This window comes from Euleptes europaea, chromosome 3, assembly GCF_029931775.1.
Source record: "Euleptes europaea isolate rEulEur1 chromosome 3, rEulEur1.hap1, whole genome shotgun sequence".
NCBI lineage: Eukaryota > Metazoa > Chordata > Lepidosauria > Squamata > Sphaerodactylidae > Euleptes > Euleptes europaea.
This window is the reverse complement of record NC_079314.1, coordinates 5,570,276-5,590,048: the sequence shown is the minus strand read 5'-3', so window position 1 is coordinate 5,590,048 and position 19,773 is coordinate 5,570,276. Positions and strand designations below refer to the sequence as shown.

Sequence of the window (19,773 nt, the reverse complement as noted above, 5' to 3'; positions counted from 1 at the left end):
TTGAATCGGGGCTCCTTTCAAAAGCCCCGTCTCCGATTCTAAACGGGATCGGAATGCAGGTACCCCCCTGCTGCTGAAGAAGTGCGGTTGACTCCCAACCCCCCCTCCTGCTGAGGGGAAGAGATGGTCTGAGTTCCGCCGGCTGAGGAGGATTTCATCGCCGTGAAACGCCTTGAGGACCAGAAGCTGTGGTCCCCTTCACATCATACTAAAAATTCTACAAGCAAATGAAAGAGAAACCCCGTCTTTCAAGCTCCATGTAAGTCACTTGAATTCCTTTTGCTTACTACCAAGGATTTGAACAACTGGAACTGTTTAAAATACAACTAAGACTTTACACCCCACCACCCAGACTTTTAAATGAACATCCGGCTAAAAAGTCTGTTTAAAATAACACAAATTGAATTAACAGGCAAATAAAAACAACCTGGAAGATTTGAGTGGCATCGATAGCTTCCAATCCACAGCTGCAGGCTGAAGGGGAGGAGGAATATTTTTAGCTTTTGTTTTCCCTGTCTGGAAGAGTCCTCCAGGCACGCACTCAGGAAGAGACTTCTCTAGGACTTGGAAACCAAAGAGGAGGGTCGTGCCGGTGTGCCTCACTTTGTGCAACACCAAAATACATCCTATTTTCTGAATCAGAGTGAGAGTCATGGAAGGCTCATATCCTTGTATCTTCCAGTTCTGCCTAGTAACAGCACTAAGACTAATAGATTCTTTTCACAACTTTATTGAACTGGTCTGCCTGCTTGTAATTATCTCTGGTCGGGGAAAAGGAGAAAGGCCACAGACAATCATGGAAATTATCAGAAGATACAGGAAATGTTGGCTGAGCAAAATGAATTAATAAATGGACTAGTAAAGAAGAAGTTTGAACAGGTCTCCAAGCAACAAGAGCAATCAGCGACACAAATAACTTTGATTATTAGTCAACAGTTTGCTGATGTTATAAATGAGATTAAGGAAATAAAAGCCCAAGTCACACAAATGAAAGAGAGTATGAACAAGATGCAACTTTCAATTAATAACAACACGGAAGATATCAAAAGGCTTAAGAAAGATATGAACTCCCAGGCACAACTAATTGATGCTATACAACTTCAGGAACAGCAAATGAAAGACCAACTTGCTATTTTGGAACTACAGCAAAGATAATATAATTTACGCATACGCAACCTGCCGGAGAGACTGGGGGCTACCAGAGATGACATCATCAAATCACTGACTGAAATATTCCATCTAAATGTACAAGAATTGAATGCAGCAATAAACAAGATATATAGAATTCCTTTATCAACACGGGTACAAACAAAAGCCAGAGAAATTTTGATCTCTTTCTTTGACATCAGGATGAAAAATATCTTCATAACATTTCAACTGGAGAATCAACTGAGATTTGATAATATACCATTGATAATTCTCAAAGACATTCCACGCCACTTGATGGAAAAGAGGGCTGTATACAAAGATTTTACTGAATTACTCAGAAATAAAGGAATAAAATATAGCTGGTTGCTACCACAAGGTCTTACTTTTACCTATAAACAAACTAAACATCCTATTACTGTATATACTCGCGTATAAGCCGAGTTTTTCAGCCCAAAAAAAGGGCTGAAAAAGCCGGCCTCGGCTTATACGCGTGTCGATACGGTAGAGGGGGGAGGGAGGAGGGAGGGGGGAACTTACCACCGCCATCTTTTCCAGGCCGGGAGCGGCCTCCAGAGCCCCCCTGCGGCCGCAGGGAGGGCGCTCCGCCGCCCCCGCCGCCTTCTCCCGGCCGGGAGAGGCCTCTAGAGGCCCTCTGCGGCCGCAGGGAGGGCGCTCTGCCGCCCCTGCCGCCTTCTCCCGGCCGGGAGCGGCCTTCAGAGGCCTGCTGCGGCCGCGGGCAGGGCGCTCTGCCGCCCCCGCCGCCTTCTCCCGGCCGGGAGAGGCCCTCTGCGGCCGCGGGGAGGGCGCTCTGCCGCCCCCGCCGCCTTCTCCCGGCCGGGAGCGGCTTTCAGAGGCCTGCTGAGGCCGCGGGGAGGGCGCTCTGCCGCCCCCGCCACCTTCTCCCGGCCGGGAGCGGCCTTCAGAGGCCTGCTGCGGCCGCGGGGAGGGCGCTCTGCCGCCCCCGCCGCCTTCTCCCGGCCGGGAGCGGCCTTCAGAGGCCTGCTGCGGCCGCGGGGAGGGCGCTCTGCCGCCCCCGCCGCCTTCTCCCGGCCGGGAGCGGCCTTCAGAGGCCTGCTGCGGCCACGGGGAGGGCGCTCTGGCGCCCCCGCCGCCTTCTCCCGGCCGGGAGAGGCCCTCTGCGGCCGCGGGGAGGGCGCTCTGCCGCCCCCGCTGCCTTCTCCCAGCCGGGAGCAGCCTTCAGAGGCCTTCTGCGGCCGCGGGGAGGGCGCTCTGCCGCCCTCGCCGCCTTCTCCCGGCCGGGAGCGGCCTTCAGAGGCCCTCTGCGGCCGCGGGGAGGGCGCTCTGCCGCCCCCGCCGCCTTCTCCCGGCCGGGAGCGGCCTTCAGAGGCCTGCTGCGGCCGCGGGGAGGGCGCTCCGCCGCCCCCGCTGGATCCGCCGCTTCCCGCCGCCAGGAGCCCAGAAGGTAAGTCTTGGGGGGGGAGGGGTTATAAGCCGACCCTCGGCTTATACGCGGGTGCCTAATTTTTCCCCATTTTTGGGGAGAAATTAGGCACCTCGGCTTATACGCGGGTCGGCTTATACACGGGTATATACGGTAACTCATTGGCAGACGTGGAATTTTTTTTGACAAGAAACAGCGAGCTATCAACTAAATTGTTGGAAAACAAGAAGAAGATTCTATAGCTCACGAAACACAGGGTACTGACTGTTCCAGACAGGAGACCACTTCAAGCAAAAAAGTGATTAGTGACAGAAACTCCCGACAGAAGAAGAAGAATAAGAAGAAAGGCTGAAAAAGCAGGAAGAACACCAATTTGATTCTTAACATGGGAAAGGTGGAGGGTAGAGGGAAAATACCATAATCATTGATTTTATATAAGATGATTTTTTTTCTTTAATCCCCTTTTCTCTTCTCTTCCTTTTTAGATTTACACATGTATTTTGAGATGAATATAGGGAGGGAAATGGGACTTCTCTTTTTTTTTCTTTTATCCTTTTTTTCTTTTCTTTCTTTTTCTCTCCTTGGTATTATTAATATTGAATATATTGGATAAGGGGAAAGTACAAATATAATAGGGTGACTTATAGATGAATTAGAATGCATGGATGCAAAGGAGATCTTGGATATTTTAGAGAGGGAGGAAGACGGTGGGGAAGTCAGATGTTTTTGATTGTATTTTAACAACATACATCTAATAATTTTATGAATTTTTAATGATTATGTTTATTGATATAGAGGGTGTATGTCTAAATCAAATGTTGGTTATTATTGAAAAATAATAAAAATATATTAAAAAAAACAATTGTCCTGACTTTCAAAGCATTATTCCCCACCAGGTCTATATGTGATTTCCATGTGAGGGATGCATCGAAATGGATTCCCAAGTATTTGAATTGAGTAACCTGTTTCATAGATTGGCTTGCTATGTGCCATCTGAAGATTTTCCTTCTTTTCCTTTTACTAAATATCAGAACCTTAGATTTTGCTACATTAATAGACAGACCTTCACGGTTACAGTAATGCTCAAAATATTTAATCCATTTGCGGAGCCCCACAACTGATCTGGGCATCAACACTGCTTCATCTGTGTATAAAAGAATCAGAATTTCACAATTGGATAAATACAGAAGATGGAAATCATTCCTCAAAGGACAAGGTCTGAGATCATTAATGTATAAATTAAACAGCAGGGGTGCAAGAATACACCTTTGCCTAGGGAAAGTACCCCAGATAACTGGTGCAACTCCCCACACCTGATTTGGGCAGTTGGACAGCTATAAAGCTGTTGTATTAGATAAAGAAGGCGAGATTCAATGCCATATTTATTTAGCTTTTCCCATAATCAGGGCCTAGAGATGGTATCAAATGCTGATTTAAGACCCATAAAGGCAACTGCCAGTATGATTACCAGCCACATTATCAAAGGATAAAGCATATCTTTGACTGCTTTTATTGGGCATTAACGCATGGCTGTGTACGCATTGTCCCTGTTTTGTCTCACCTTCTAATCCCACATTCAAAAAATTGAACGCATAATGGGGACAAGACTGGGACAAACAAATGAAGAAGGGGCAGCAGTGGCGGCTCCTTTCTGCCCCCAGGTCCCGTGCCTCTTCCCTCCCCCCCTCCAGTCCTGCACCCTCGGCTGCTTGGCTGGAAGTGCATGGTGTTGGCACCAGAAGGAGCCTCTGCCGCCGCTTCGCCTTTGATCTTGGGGCTCCGAGCTGCAGGCTGCAGCCTGGTATGAGGTGGGCTGAAACATTGGCTGGTGCTGGGGAGGGGGTGGAGGAGGGCGCGGGACCGGTGGGAGAGGGGGAGAGAGGTACAGGACTGGGGGGCAGTGGCTTCACCTGGCAGGGAGTTTACCGACGTTTGCAAATGCATCTGCAAACTCCCGCGGCTGCAGCGAAGCACCCATTTAAATCGGGACAACACAGGACTTTGAAAACCTGCAAAAGTCCCGGAAATGGGTGGGGCGATCCCGCAGCTAGGCGATGACCATGCATGCTTACTTGGGAAATTTGCCACATTTGTAGGAGAAATGGGGAACAAGAAGACCATGCGTTAATGCCCCTTGTCTCTTAAGTTTGCCTCTGGATTATAAAACTGACTAATCGTTGTTCTGCTGAGCAAAATGCTGTATTTTGTTGACTTTTTACACCTTATACACACCTTCTCTGTCTCATGTTCCCCTGTCTCAGCCTCTCAACCCACCTGCCAGAGATGATTGACCCACTTTTGGGTCTTGGCCCACAGTTTGAAAACTGCTAGCCAACAGCATAGGAGAAAGGGCAGATGAAGAGTGGCTCCATTGCATCTCGCCATAATATTTCAGTTGCACTTTCAGTGGGCTAAGTTGTGATATAGGGGCAGGGTTTTACCTTGGAAGTTTTATAGCTGTAGCCCAGGGCTGGCTCTAGGTTTTTTTTTTGGGGGGGGGCTGGGCAGAGAATGCCCAGCCCCCCTTCATGCCTTCCTTTCTACCCCCACACTGGCATGTCTCCCACCTGGCTGTGCATCCTCCTCCCCTTTGCATGCCCTCCCAGCATCCATGCTCTGCACTACCTGCACACTCTTTCCGTGACAACAGTGAATGGTGTATTCTGCCATGGCCATAAGAGTCCAGCCACTGAATACCGCTGCCAACATGCCCTCCTTTAATCACTCTGAGCAGTTGAAGTGACGGGGGAGAGGCAAGGGTGGGTGGGGGTCAGCAGCAGTGCTCCCCACTAGAAGTCCTGGGCCCTGGCAGCTAGCCTACCTCGGGGAATGCTTGTTGTAGCCCACCCTGAGCTTTCAGGGGGAGCATGAGCTGCCATTCTAAATAAAACTGCTCTCTGCTTTCCAGCACTACTATTCCTACGTGGCCAGCAACAGGAACTCTTCAGGGGGCGTTTACGTCAACATGGCCAAGTACGTCAAGATCTACAACTTGGGGTCAGGCAACGTGTGGCCCGATACAATTTTCCTGGACAAGAGGAACTCCTACAACTTCTCCGTATTCTTCAGCATCAGGACAAAAGAACAGAGTCGTAAGTAATGGGGTGGGGGCCCTGAGTCCTAATAAACAAATAATTTGGTTAATGGTAAAGTCAAAAGGAAACCATCATTTTGTTAGCTGGGAATTCCTCCAAATAATATTTATGACCGGGATAGGATTATTTGTCAATATAGTTTTGCTGCTGCAAGAAGTGTGATAGCCAAAGTTTGGAAACAAACAAATAAACCCTCAATTATAGACTGGAGAGAGAAATTATGGTTATATATGAGGATGGCCAGACTAACAGAATTTTTGCACGGAAATGGTATGGAAGAGTTCAAACAAACATGGTTTAAGGCCACCTCATATTGGAATAAGATGGCAAAAATGGATTTTACTATGTTATTTAGTGAGTTATAGAAAATATTGTTTTAAGTAAAATTAAATTCTAGACAACTAATAAATAAAACTACCAGACACTTCTTCGGAAGTCTGGTGATGGGTCACTTTTTTCGGTGGGTGGGGGAGAAAGGGTACTTTTGAATATTATGATTGATAATTGTATTGAATATTTGTATATATACCCTTGTACACTTTTCTTTTTCTTTTTTTCCTTTTTTCGTTTCTTAGCAATGTATTTCTTTATTTTTTTTCTTATTGAATTCGTTTGTTAAAAAAAATTCAATAAAAATTATATTAAAAAAAAGTAATGGGGTGGGGGCACCGGGGAGAACGAGGGCTGGAAGCGTCAGGCGTCTAACGCAGAAACGATAACAGACTAGAATTAACAGAAACTCATTTTTTTAAATACAAGAGCAAGAAGTCCAATTACCTCAAGCTGACAGTCCAGTTTTTCACAGATCAGTGTACAAAATCCAGCCTACGGAGGATTGGGGCCCTCCAAGTGGAACTCACCCAGCAGCAGCAAATGCCACGTGGTGCTGGGATCATGATGGATCTCCTGACCTTTGATATAAGCTCCAGAAACTGCAGGGGATAAATGATTTGGATCAGCTTCACAGCAGCAGAGCAGTAGAATTAACCCTCCCTGTTTCTCCAAGAGAAATCTCCTCTCTTGCTAGCTGTTATTAAATCTGGTGTGTGTGGGGGGGGCGGGGGAATAGGTACCGTACAGGCACAACATTTTTATAGATTTGTCGCATTTATTTAAGCATGGATATCCTGTTTGTCCCACATCTCGGGGCTCAAAGAGGCTTACAAAACACAATTTAAAACAAACAAAACAAAAACATATATTCTGTGGTTCTCCAACAACCTGGGCTGATTCTGGTTTTGCTAGCCTGGCTTGCTCAGGGCCTCTGGTTAAGAGCCTTTTGGCTCTTCCCTTCAGCTCACATTATAGAACTCCTGCCTCTGGTCTTTCCCAGGCTTAAATACCTGCAACAGGAGAGACAGACGCTCAGGCCAAATCTCAAGTAGCTGGCAAAGAGACGTTCCTAACATTCCTCTTTTGCTAGAACTGTCTGGCCAGGCCTGGGCTTAAATACCTGCAGCAGAGGAGGGACAGGAAACTCAGGCCAGATTTCATTTTGCTGACAAAGAGATGTTTCCAGCTTCCATCCCCTGCTAGAAGAGCCTAATAAGGAGCCAGCGTGGTGTAGTGGTTAAGAGCAGTGGACTTTAATCTGGAGAACTGAGTTTCATTCCCCACTCCTCCACATGAGCAGCTGACTCTAATCTGGTGAACCAGGCTGGTTTTTGCACTCCTGCACATGAAGCCTGCTGGGTGATCTTGGGCTAGTCACAGTTCTCTCCAAACTCTCTCAGCCCCACCTACCTCACAAGGTGTCTGTTGTGGGGAGAGGAAGGGAAGGCGATTGTAAGCCGCTTCAATTCTTCTTTAAAAAGGTAGAGAAAGTCGGCATATAAAAACCAATTCTTCTTCTTAATAGCAGTTTAGTGGGGGTCGGGGATTTCTCTCTGGGAAAAGGAGCCGGGGGGGGGGTAACACTTTCCCCCACACTCAGCAGTCTTGATCCAAATTCCCCCACCCCACTGTCCGGGGTATCTGGTTATGGATTCATTACATCATGTGTAGCTTGGCCCTAAATCGAGGTGGTTTGATTCACACAGAAAACTAGGGTTCAGGGGAACCCCACCCCAAGCAGTTTCCCATTGGAGAGCCACCCCAGACTGTTTGCTCTGGTGCAGTCAGCCAGAATGCAGGAAGCTCTAATGATGCGATGGGGAGGGGGGGGCACTCCTCTTGGACTGATCCGTTGTTTCTTTGGCTTTTGCAGTGGGGGAGTCAGCAGAAGAAAACTCCCTTGATTACGTGTGGCTGACCATCACTGTGGCCCACCCTGAGTATGTGAATGTGTTCATGGAAAGGACAGAACTGATCAGCAGAGGCGCTGTGTTATATAAGGTACAGCCCATATAGGGCGCTCCCAGGTTGAGACTCTGGGCCGCAGGCAGCATGAGCACGCACCCCTGGGGTGCAGGCGGGGTGGAATCTAGCGATCACAGGCACAAGAGCCAAATGTGGCCATAAGGCAGGCAAGGTTTTTGTAACCTTCCTAGATCAGAGGAGACCCTTATGCATAGCTGCCCCCATTGGCTCCAGGTACTGCCCATCAAAATGAAACAGGATGGAGTGGGACATGGAGTGATCATGGAGCGAGTGGGCAAGCATTCTACTTCCTGGTTCTCTCAAAGCCTTCCCCATGGTGGAGAGGGAGCTCTCTGCACATGCGGAAAGCTGTGGAGGTTCATTCTGTTGGGTATTTTGGTTGCCTGGAGGGCTTGTGCCACTCCACTAATGCCAGACCCAAAGCAAGACCCAAATGGAGTTCCGGTTTCAGATGCTGACCACTTCCTAACCCCGGCACTTTCAAGTGGGTCCCCAGGTTCCTTCATTGCACCTCCCTGGGGAAAGAAGAGGTCCTTTCTAGGCTGGAGACTGCAGCTTCTTGTGGGGAGGCCTGGGTTTTCCGTTTATACGCCTGCATTTGCTCTTGGTTTTGCCAAGGGGAACTTCCCTTCAGCTCTAGATTTCTGCGGCTCTGCTGGGCAAGCAGAATAAACTGAATTTCTCCTCTGTCAGAGTTCTTAAAGAACGGGTGTGCTCTGGAGAGCCTGCTGTTGTCCGGGCAGCAGCTGAGGGGCAAGAAGCCACCTATCTTGATCTGATCTGGATCATCAGACAGAACAGCTCCTTTTTTTCACCCCCCCCCCACAAAAAAACACAGGTGGAGGTTGTGGACGTTGGCATTTACCCCAGGCAGGACCTCAGCGGGAAGAAGCTTCTGAAGAGCGCGATGATCTTTAGCGTAAGACGTTTGGATCAGCAGTTCTAGGGAGTGGTTCTGGAATGGGACCCTCTTGCTTCCAGACTCAGCTGGTCCATCTTGTCCCCTGCTGCTTTCTCAAGTCTGCTGGGTCAAGCTGGCACCTGCCTTCTGGCTGCCCTGGGTTTGTGGCCAATAAATTATTTTCCCATGATGGAAAGATGGCCTCTCTCTTCATGAACATTGTACTTCAACTTCCCAGGTTGCCAATGCAGTAACCAAGTGTTATGATTACAGCTTCATTGGACCACTGACAAAGGTAATGATTAGAGGCTTCTTTGGGTAAGGAACCATCCTTACCTTGACTCTGTCACAGAGCTCAAGATAGCATACTCGGTGTCCTACGCCGTCCCCCCACCCAGACACTGACTAGACCCCAGACCACTCCCCGAGTCTTGTCAGCTATGCCTGGTGTGCACTTTACAGACTAGCCAGAGTGATTAAGACACATGACATAAACATTTAAAAATAAAAACATATGAGCGGAAACTGAGGGTTGTCTCCTCTCAGACTTTGTCCTGACTTGGGGTGTGACATCACTGTTTATTCCCTATGTCAGATTTTGGGGGTATTCCATTTTTTTGTGTGTCCCCCCCTTTTTAAACAATTTTATTCCGTCAGTGTCTGAGGCCTTGTGGAAACACAGTTTGTGAGTGCAGTGACCACCCAATGTGGGGTTCATGGGAAAAGTATTCCCTTCACTTTCTTGAGATTCATTAGTATCCTGTTGGGCTTGTACTGAGCTGTGATGGATGAACCACATTCTAACAGTATCTAAATTAAAACGCATGAGTTTTCAATAATGCGTTATTAGTCTTCACCTTTATACTTTAATACTTTAGTCTTAATACTTTAGTTGTGTTCTCAAACTGTGCTACTAATAATACTGATTTGCTTATTAGTGATACTTTAGTTTATTCCTTTTTTGGGAGGAGGGGTAACATTGATAACACTGATAACATTTGTCACCCACCCAAAAAAGTGTGCAACGTTTGCCTCCGTTATTGGGGGGCAGTATGAAGCCCCTGAGTTGACAGGTCTGCTCTGAATCCGAGGAGCCCGGCCTTTCAGCCTGGTTTCCAGCACAAGCCATGGTGCTCAGGAACATGAACTGAAGCCCTTCTTGGTCTAGATCTGAGTACCGCCACCCTCTCTCCTGGCATCTCCATCTTTCACTATCCAAGTCTTGCCTGCTTGTGCTTCTGCCCACAGCAGCCATAGCTCTTTTTTGATCAGTGTGGCCATCCCTTTCCCCCATCCTGTCCATCTTCAGCTCTCTCTCCCCAGCCATCCTCTCTTGGACCTAGGGTTGCCAACCTCCAGGTGGTGACTGGACATCTCCTGCTATTACAACTGTCTCCAAGTGACAGAGATCAGTTCCCCTAGAAAAAATGGTCGCTTTGGCAGTTGAACTCTTTGGCATTGAAGTCCCTCCTCTCTCCAAACCCCGACATCCTCAGGGTCCACCCCCAAAATCTCCAGGTAATTCCCAACCTGGAGCTGGCAACCCTACTTGGACCCTTGACTCTTGACACAAGCACGAAAACAAAGTCCTGTGTCTCTTTTTGTCCCCACCCCACCCCCAGGGCTACCGTGTGTTGCCAGTCGTTGTCGGTTGCCCCCCGGGCAGGAGGCTGGCCTTTGACATCACAGGAACTTTGGAGTACACCACTAAGAAGAACAAGCGCTACTTCGACTGTGTCAACCCGGATCCCGAGATGCCCTGCTTCTTCTTTAATGATGGTGAGAGAGGGGGTGGGGGCAGAACAATTTTGAGCATTTGAGGGTTATGAGCGGGATTAAGCGGCGTGCAGCTGGGTTTGGGAGTCTCTCCCGAGTCACTAAACAAGGGTGGCGAAAGTGAGGGACCACGCCTCCAAGGAGGGAGGAGGAAGAAGCAGTGATGGTTTGCCCTGTATTTGTTGCACCAGTTTTCAATGTCAGCTGTGAACATCTGAACACAAGCAGGTCTTTTTGTCTTTATCAGAATTCAGCTGTCAGTCTGGAGAGGGTGAACTGGCCCTCGGGGATTTGATGGCGTTATTGTAGTGGGTTTCCCATAGAAGCTGCGGCATTTGGGGAATGCAGAAGGTGCCGTTGCTGGCTGAGGAGCAGCAATCTTAATTGAAAGATGAATGAAAAAGGAAGGCCCTGTGGAGTAGCCAGTTCTTAATCCTCTGGCCTGGAAGCTTTTGGTCATGCTCTCTAGTGGTCCTGGGGGGGTGGGCAAGGGACAGAAGGGGTGCCTCACCCATGGCATGAAGGAGCATCTCTCCAAAAGGCTGAGAACGTTAGTAGTCTCTGCAGTGATCTTAGTGACTCTTTGAAGAAAATGTGGGTTAAAAGCCGGGTGGATCCAATCAGCAGCAGGCAACTGCCCAGTTAGTACCACCAATGATTTGTGTTGGGTTCTGGCCCACTGTGACAGGGTTGGGAACAGGGCCATCCACACTGAGGTCCTGCTTGCTCTGTGCAGTGCCCATGATGGTGCTGAGCCGTGGTAACCATGGACGTGCTTGCTCTGTTTGCAGTGTTCTACCCTTCCTTTTTGATCCAAGACATGGTGACGGGAGACTCGGGCATCTTCGAGGGAAGGTAAGGGCTGAGTGGGGCTTTCACCAGTCCTGAGGTGGGGATCTGTGGCGCCTCCGAGGACTTGGGATCCTGGGGGGAAAGGGGGAGGCAGTCAGGTCACCGCCAGGGCCAAGGTGGGCTTCCAGGCCAGAGTGAAAGCCCATCAGGAAGCGCAGCTGTCTCATGACATCCCAGGTGCTATCCTATCGGAGGACACATCAGAAGGCTGTAATGGGGCTGGAGTTCCTTCTCTGGGTTAAAAAGGACTGTTCCACTTTATTCCAGTGCCTGATGCTGACAGAGCAATTGGGATTCCTCCTCCCAGCCATGGCAAAGATCCCATCAGTACAGTTCCTTGCAGACTGCTCAGATGTGCATCCAAGGGAGCTTTCACCTGAGCAGACCAAGGAAAATGCACACAGGGGGTCACCTGTCACCTGTCTTCAGGCAGAGCTGCTGGCATTTCACTTCCATTTCAATTTGGCCAGTACCAGATGTTTTTTCTCCAAGAAGCTACTTTTTGCTGTTTCTCATACCTGTTGGTAACCTGGTATATTGCTGTTGGTATGTCATTTCTTGGCCTCCCCCCTCCCCCTCCAAGTTTGAACCAGTCCAAGGATCACATAGTGTCACGAGGTCACAGAGCAGCATAGCCAATCAGATCACAGAAAGCCATCTAAGCCAGTTCAGAGCAAGGTAACCCACCCAGTCTGAATGGGCGGGTAGGGGACTATGGCTCGAGTGGAACAGTTGTTGGAGGTGGGGGCGGAAGCTTCTGCACTGAAGCTTCTGCACCCCATCTACTGTCTGACTGCTGCTCAATCACCATCCAACCACCTAGGGTTGCCAAGTGCCCAGTGGTGGCGGGTAAAATCCTGCCAATCCACCGGGCTGCCCGCCGACCAGCTGAGGGCTGGCGGGCATTGCATGCACCCACGTGCGCCTGCTGCGTGCACACCACTTTCAGGGTTACCCGGAAGTGACGCAGACCCATGGCAACCTCGGCTAAAACTCTATGGAAACCATAGAGTTTTGGCCGAGATTGCTAGAGCGTCAGCATCACTTCTGGGTAAACCCGGAAGTGATGTAGGCGTGTCGTGCAAGGGGGGTGCGCATGCTGCACCAGGCGCATGCATTGCAGCCGCAGCCTTGCAAAGCTCCCCCAGTGGAGCTACAGGGCCCGGCAAGCCTACTGTCAGGGGAAACGGCAGACAGGCCAGATGGCTTTTCAAGGTTGTCCTGTTATACAGTTTCACTTTATTATGTCTTTGATGTTCTCTGGGAACTGGGAACCGTTATCTTACGTAGTCTAGGCAACTCAGAAAGTCTAAGTTCACCTTTATATTGTTTGCACCCTATACCCTCCCTCATTAGTGTCCTTGCATTTCCGAGTCGGATTCTGTAACTTGTCTGATATTTTCCATTAAACTAACTTTCTGCGGAGAACCTGCCTAGAAGTCGTTTTTGGGATTTGTCTGGCGGAACCAGAGCTGACACCTACACCACCCCAGTGTGTATTCCAATGCAGCGCAGGGTTGTGTTTTTTTTTAAGGTCTGATCAATTGTTCCTTTGAGCTTGGGGTTTATAGAATCCTTTGTTCAATCTGGAGGAGAAAGAAGGAGCCAGAGAAGGATTTGGTTTTTTGGTTCATCTGAATGGCTTCTATGCAGTCCCACATTGGGACTGCGCAGGCGCAGGCCAGCCACGGATAAGATTTGTCAGCTTCTAGCAAAATCGAAAGTGAGAGTGCTCCCCCTCCCCTCGGGGCATGCAGTCTTCCCGCCCAGCAGTCACATGACCCAGGGGGAGGGAGCACTCTCCCCTCCAGTTCTCTTTCTGCCGCCACGGAGAGAGAACGTGTCTTTAGCTTCTCTTCATTATGGAGTCTATGAAGGCTCCTCTCTTCTGAAATAATTAAGTCTGATTGTCACAGAAAAACTGCCTTCCTCATGTAAGAGCTGTGCTAGATCGCTCAGAGGGCATTGAAGACTCGGACTGATCACTTTTACATGGAGTCCTCGGCGAGGTTACCTCCACCTTGAGAAAATTCCAAGACATCTGAGGTAAGTCTGGGCGAGATAAATCCTCCCTTCGGACCTCTAATCGGTGAAAACCCTCATTAAACCGGATATGTTTTCTTTTCCCCGTCACTCAGAACGTGGAGTCGCCTCGGCACCTACCCATACTGGCCATCGATAACGAGCGACGACGTCTACGGAGATTGAGGATACGTCTCATGATTCCCTGGTTAACCCCTCTGCCTGTTCAGGGCTCGTCCCAGGATGCCCTGGTTAGCCCCTCTGCTCCTGTTCAGAGTGGGTCCCAGGATGAGCAACAGCTCCGCACTCAATTCCTTTTGCAGCCGCATAAGGGTGTTGCTATTCTTACTTCGGACATTCGGAGCCTACGGCCTCTTGGCGACACTCTCGGCACCCACGGCCTCTCGGAGTCTATGGCCTCTAGGCGACTACGGCTTCTCGGCGCCCACGGCCTCTCAGAGACCTTCTTGGCGCCGACGGCCTCTCGACGCCCATGGCCCTCTGCACCCACGGCCTCTCGACGTTCTCTCGGAGCCGACGGCCTCTTGGAGCCCACGGCCTCTCAGGGCCGATGGCCTCTCGACGGCCTTCTCGGCGCCCATGGCCTCTCGGCGCCCATGGCCTCTCGGCGCCCACAGTCTCTCGGCTCCCACGGTCTCTCGATGACCTTCTCGGCGCCCACAGCCTCTCTGCGCCCACGGCTTCTCGGAGCCTACGGCTTCTCGGTGCCCTCGGCCTCTACTCTCTCAACGATTACGCTCTCAGAGCCTACGTTCTCGGCGCCTACGTTCTCACCAACGGCATCACTATTGGCATCAGCATTGCCAGCGACAGTGTGATGACCCTCGGCGCCCAGAACCTTCTCGGCACTGTACGTTGCTGAGGCAAAGACTTCCCCTGGGGACTCTTCCAACCAAGGTCTCCTTCTACATTAAAGGATATGGTCCATTCTGAGTCCGATGCAATGGCTACTCAGGTCCCTGACCCGGAATTCCACACATTGCAACCCTCACCTGTAGACATTGCCCCTCTTCACCAGAAGAGTTGACAGCCTTTACAAGATCCGCTGTGAGGATGGTTATTTTCCGTACCAGTAGCCTGTCCCAAACTCTATAGTGGTCAACGCCCTGTCGGACAAATGTGGATCATGTTCACATTCCTTGCCCCTAACCAGGGGGGACGCAGGCTGGATGCTTTATACAGGAATGTTTATACTTCCAGTGCCACTGGTTTTCACATTTCTATTTCATGGCAATTATGGCCAGATACTAATATGCCCCCTGGGATGGAATTTCATCCCAAATTAATATCCTACCGGAGATCAACGCCCATCAGAATAAACTGCTCAGAGCATAAACATGACCCTCGACAGTTAGCACTTGGTTGCGGTGCGTCACGTTGCGGACCCTTCCAGCAATGTCAGGGCCTCGTCCATAGTCCTTTGGAAGCAGGCATGACTTAACCAATCCACCCTTCATATGACACTCGGCTGTGTATCTAGCACCTCGCCCTTGAGGGCGCCTCCGTCGCGTGTTGGGAACCCACCCTTTGAGGGCACCTCGCTTTCAGCGATTAAACGATGCCTTTCTTGATCATCTCAAGAAGGATAACCGCTATTTCCTCGGGCATCGCCCCTCTGTGCCAGCTTACAGCCAACACACTTTGGCAGCTAGTCTCAAACATCTCACCTATACAGGTACCAGGGTACCTTCCACCCCCAATCTCCTTTCTGCCCAGCAGGATAGGGAGTTTTTTTTTGGGGGGGGGCACTCTTAGTCACAGCAAGGGTCCTAGCCCATCTCTCAAGCCCAAGCAGGCGTGGCTAGATGCTCAAGTGCGTTTCACAGACCGGTTGTCTGATTGTTTCAGTATATGATGTCCATCACGGATGATAATTGGATTCTCAAAATAATAAGCACGGATGCTTTATTGAGTTCAAGATGCTGCTTCCTTACCTCTTTCCGGCTTGCTCTACGTTGCCGGCTCCCGCCCATGGGAACTTCCACGGAAAAGGGCCATCCGGGTGTTCCCCTCTGAGGATTGGGTCTATGGGTACTATTCCCGTTTCTACCTAGTTAACAAAGAGAAGGGGAGTACCCCTCTCTAGACCTGGGGACTGGACAACACAGTCAAGTTCCACAAATTCATATGTTGCTTATATGTTAAATACCTAAGGTCCTGCCACTCCCAAATGAGCACATTTGTCGTTGGGCTTGCGTGATGCACATTGCAATCCTCACAGACTGCGGACTCTGATGCGTTTTCTCTGCAAGGGCAGGAACTATGGATATGCAGTTTGCCCCTGGTCGTGCTGCGGCACCTCGCACCTTCAGGTCGTGCTTATCTGTAAGACTTACAAACACGACCCTGCAGGGAGGTGTCATTTTCCATACCTATATGACGGGTCGATAGTCGGTTACTCAGAGCCTGCCTTTGCTTGTCAGGCGGAGGTTCTTAATTTCCGTCCTAACCGACCTGGTCTCCTGGTCAACTATAAAAGTCTCCGTTGACCTCATCTAAGGTCATAGATTCATGGTATCCACCTGCACTTGGCCACAGCTAGAGCTTACCTTCTAATACAGGAAATACGCTCCATTTGTCAATTAGTTAACCTGTTCTAGGAAAGGTTCCAAACGACCACTAAATTCATTACTTGAGGCTCATGGCTTTCTCCACAAGCTCATTGTTCCTGACGCCTCCTTATCAGGACGGAGAGCTCATTGTAGGCTCTTAAGGCCCATGGTGCATGGCCTGCTCTAGAATTTACCCTGTACATTAACTTTCTTGAGCCTTATTCTATTAGGCTTACTCTCTGTTCCTTTACAAGGGTCCTCCAGTATCGACGTGTTCAGGTCACAATGGACAGCACCACCCAGCACTAACAGGGCGGCATAAGGTCCTTTTTCTGTGCCCAGAAGCCACTGCAGTCTGGGCCTGGCCATAACACATGGCTCCACTGTCACTACCATTCACAGGCACGAGTTACGTTCTCGTAGACTTCGTAAGTTATCACCCTGACGATTGTCGCAGGCTCACTATAGACTCTTGTTGTCTCCATTATCTAGTTCTAATCTGGGGCACCACGCAAATGTATCTCTTGTGACTCAGCACAATTCAGTGTTTCCTCATGGTGCACCCGAGCGGGGGTGAGCCTACGCTCCATGGGGGATGCTTCCAAGTACTTTGCCGCCTCCCCTTTTTTCCCCGTTGCTGACCAAGGTTCTGGTCAAGATCTGGTCGGAAAAGACAAATGGCGTCCTGGTAGCACCATCTGGCCCAGGAGATCCCAGTCCACGATTCTAATGCCCCTGACTCAAGGGAGTACTGTTCCTCCCCAAGATTTTTCTCACATTCCTTCCGGAATTAAGCTGGCAGCATGGAGAATTCTATGTAATCTATAGTCAGATAGGGTGACTCAGGTGCTGCTGCACCCCATTAAGTTTTCCATGAGGCGTTTTTTTATTGAGGACTAACATTTGTCTCTGTAGGCTACTGGCAATGGTTTGTCCAGACCTACTTCTTTCCTGTTGTCAATTTTGGCTACCTCGACTACAATTCGGCCCTTCATGCTGAGTTGGACTCTCTTTCTGTGTTCTTTTTTCACACCCAGACTCGCAGAACTTTTTTTACGGGGACATATCAACCTCTATCCCAGGGTATCTCCACCTGTTCCTCAGTGGAGCTTTCCCTTCATGTTGTCCCAACTCATGAAACACCGTTTGAGCCTTTGGCCACTTTGGGCCTTTCTTTGCTATACCTAGGAGACTGTCTGTCTGGTCACAATCACATTGGCCAGTCATGTCAGAGATTTAGCGGCTCTTTGTCGTTCCTCACCTTTACTAATTTCACGCTGTTAAGAGGTGTTGAAACCCGAGCTTTCTTCTACACAAGGTATCGTTTTAACAGTGTTATTGCCGACCTCTTCTTCCAATGCGGAGAGGGCTCTATACTTTTAAATGTATGGAGGGCCCTCCCTTCTTATCACAAAGAACCTTGTTTGCAGGAAAAACAATATGTTATTGCTGTAACGACCACCGTAAGGGTCACCGAGCCTCCCAGTAGACCCTGTCCAGGTGGATTACCTCAACCATTTAACTGTCTTATGAGAGAGCATGTGTGGATGGCCTGGACATGATCTTGGCACACTCCACAAGAGCTTACGCTGACACCGTCATCTTTTCGCCTAAAATTGACCTCTGAGACATCTGCTCAGCATTGTCGTCGTCGACCCTTTCTACTTTCATTAAGAACTATGCGGTCAACGTGGATTCATCTAGAGAGGCAGTAGTGGGACGTGCCGTATTACGGTCATTGTTTCGGTGATTGTCCCACACCCACCGTCCTGGTAACCGAGCTCGCTACTCTCTCAATGTGGGACTGCATAGAAGCCATTCAGATGAAAAACAGTTTCACTTACCTGTAACTGTTGTTCATCTGATGGATCTTCTATGCAGTAACACATTCCCTCCCTCCTTCCCGGCTGTGGGATCTCTACACAATCATGTGGTTATTGGTTCCGTGGCAGCAGGTTGGAGAACTGGAGGGGAGAGTGCTCGCTCCCCCTGGGTCATGTGACCGCTGGGTGGGAAGGCTGCATGCCCCGAGGGGAGGGGGAGCACTCTCACTTTCGATTTTGCTAGAAGCTGACAAATCTTATCCGTGGCTGGCCTGCGCCTGCGCAGTCCCAATGTGTTACTGCATAGAAGATCCATCAGATGAACAACAGTTACAGGTAAGTGAAACTGTTTTTTTTTTTCCTTTTGGACCAGCTGCTTAGGATATTTTTTTTCCTAAGCAGCCAGGTCAAATATAGACCCAAATTCCACAAACTGTCTTTGTGTTTGTTTTTTAATCCGATGGCAGCTACATCTTCAAAATCATTGGCGGGGGACCATATTCAACGGAGAACATCCGCTACTTCAGCACAGACGAGATCTTGCGCTACAACTCAAACAATGTCAGGTGACAACCCTCCTCCAAGATAACTCCCACAATGCCTTGCAGTAGATATGTTCTCAAATGTGAAGTTTTCATTTGGGTTGGAAGGGCATGGAGCTGCCGGTAGATCCCAGTCCCTGGAGTAGCTTGTAACACATCTATAGGGAGGATGGGCCAATACGAATGGGGATGGGAGACTTTCCTTCCTGCTCTGAGACTGCCAAATCATGTGGCTACAGTTTGGATGCAGAGCAATACCTTAATGGAAGGTGCAGATCCTGAATCTGTCCAGCTGGAGACTTTCCTTTCACTGTTGGATCCCACAAACATGGCAATTCCAAATCCTGAGAAATACAATCTTGATAGATGAGTTCTCAAGGTGGATGTTGTTTCTTTTGCACATGACATTTCATAGATTGTGTGTGTGTGTACTGTTATGCCTCCTTGTCACGTGACAGTGTACTCTAACAATAGCCATGAAGAAAACACACATGAAGCTGAATCTGCCTTCTACTGGCTTGAAAAAAGGGTATTTCAAAGAGGGAACTTCGGCATCCCCAAGAGCCAGCCTGGAGTGCAGAACAGCAACTCCATCACAACCTGTTTTTCTTTTCCTAGTGAAACTTGGGGTCACATCTGGCTCAGTGCCAACACCAAAGGGAATGCAAAGGACAGTGAGGGCTTCCCTATTCTTAGCAGGTCCGACAATGGGATTGTGTAAGTAAGGAAGTACTGTGAGTTCTCTGAGTTTTGTGTACTAAAATCCCAAATTAGATACCAGCTCAGGGAGTGGGATAGACTGCAAGTAATCGTACAGTGGAGTTGGATCATTTAAACCCGATTATGGTTCAGGAGTCCGCACCCTCAGGCAGTTGTTGAGGGGAAACTCCCTATGGGAATGTTCCCACCACACCCAGGCAGTGGGAAGGATTTGGGCTCACCTGGGCTGGTTGTACCGGGCTGTGCTAGCCGGTCTTACCAGAGGGGAGAAGGAGGGTATGCACACAGTGCGCCCAGGATATCAGTAAAGTGAAAGAACTAGTCATGAAATCTTGGAATCGAGATTCCTCCCAGAATCACAAGGAGTAGAAGGAAGAGACAATCTTTTTCAACCCACAGATGGGTCTGCCAGGAACACTCCTCCTGTTACGACATCTTGCCCCGAGATATGTTGGCTCCTCATTATTTCTTCGTGGTCAAAGTAACAAACAGGTAACTGGGGAGTGGGATGGGGGGAATGTCTGAACATCCACAATCAGCAGCTAGAAGCTGGAATAAATCTGGAGTAAATCAAGCAAGGAAACGTCATGAGTCCCCCT

General features: G+C 49.4%; 1 protein-coding gene across 1 annotated transcript in view; it reads left to right on the top strand.

Annotated features, from left to right (window-relative positions):
- The window catches only part of LOC130474230 (cation channel sperm-associated auxiliary subunit gamma-like), an 87,410-nt gene that overhangs the window by 54,547 nt on the left and 13,090 nt on the right, over nt 1-19,773 (top strand). The window contains exons 17-25 of the mRNA XM_056845765.1: nt 5,460-5,643; nt 7,853-7,980; nt 8,804-8,884; nt 9,105-9,161; nt 10,489-10,645; nt 11,434-11,497; nt 18,380-18,478; nt 19,073-19,171; nt 19,574-19,666. Coding sequence (XP_056701743.1) covers nt 5,460-5,643; nt 7,853-7,980; nt 8,804-8,884; nt 9,105-9,161; nt 10,489-10,645; nt 11,434-11,497; nt 18,380-18,478; nt 19,073-19,171; nt 19,574-19,666 — 962 coding nt within the window. The remainder of the gene's footprint in view (nt 1-5,459; nt 5,644-7,852; nt 7,981-8,803; nt 8,885-9,104; nt 9,162-10,488; nt 10,646-11,433; nt 11,498-18,379; nt 18,479-19,072; nt 19,172-19,573; nt 19,667-19,773) is intronic.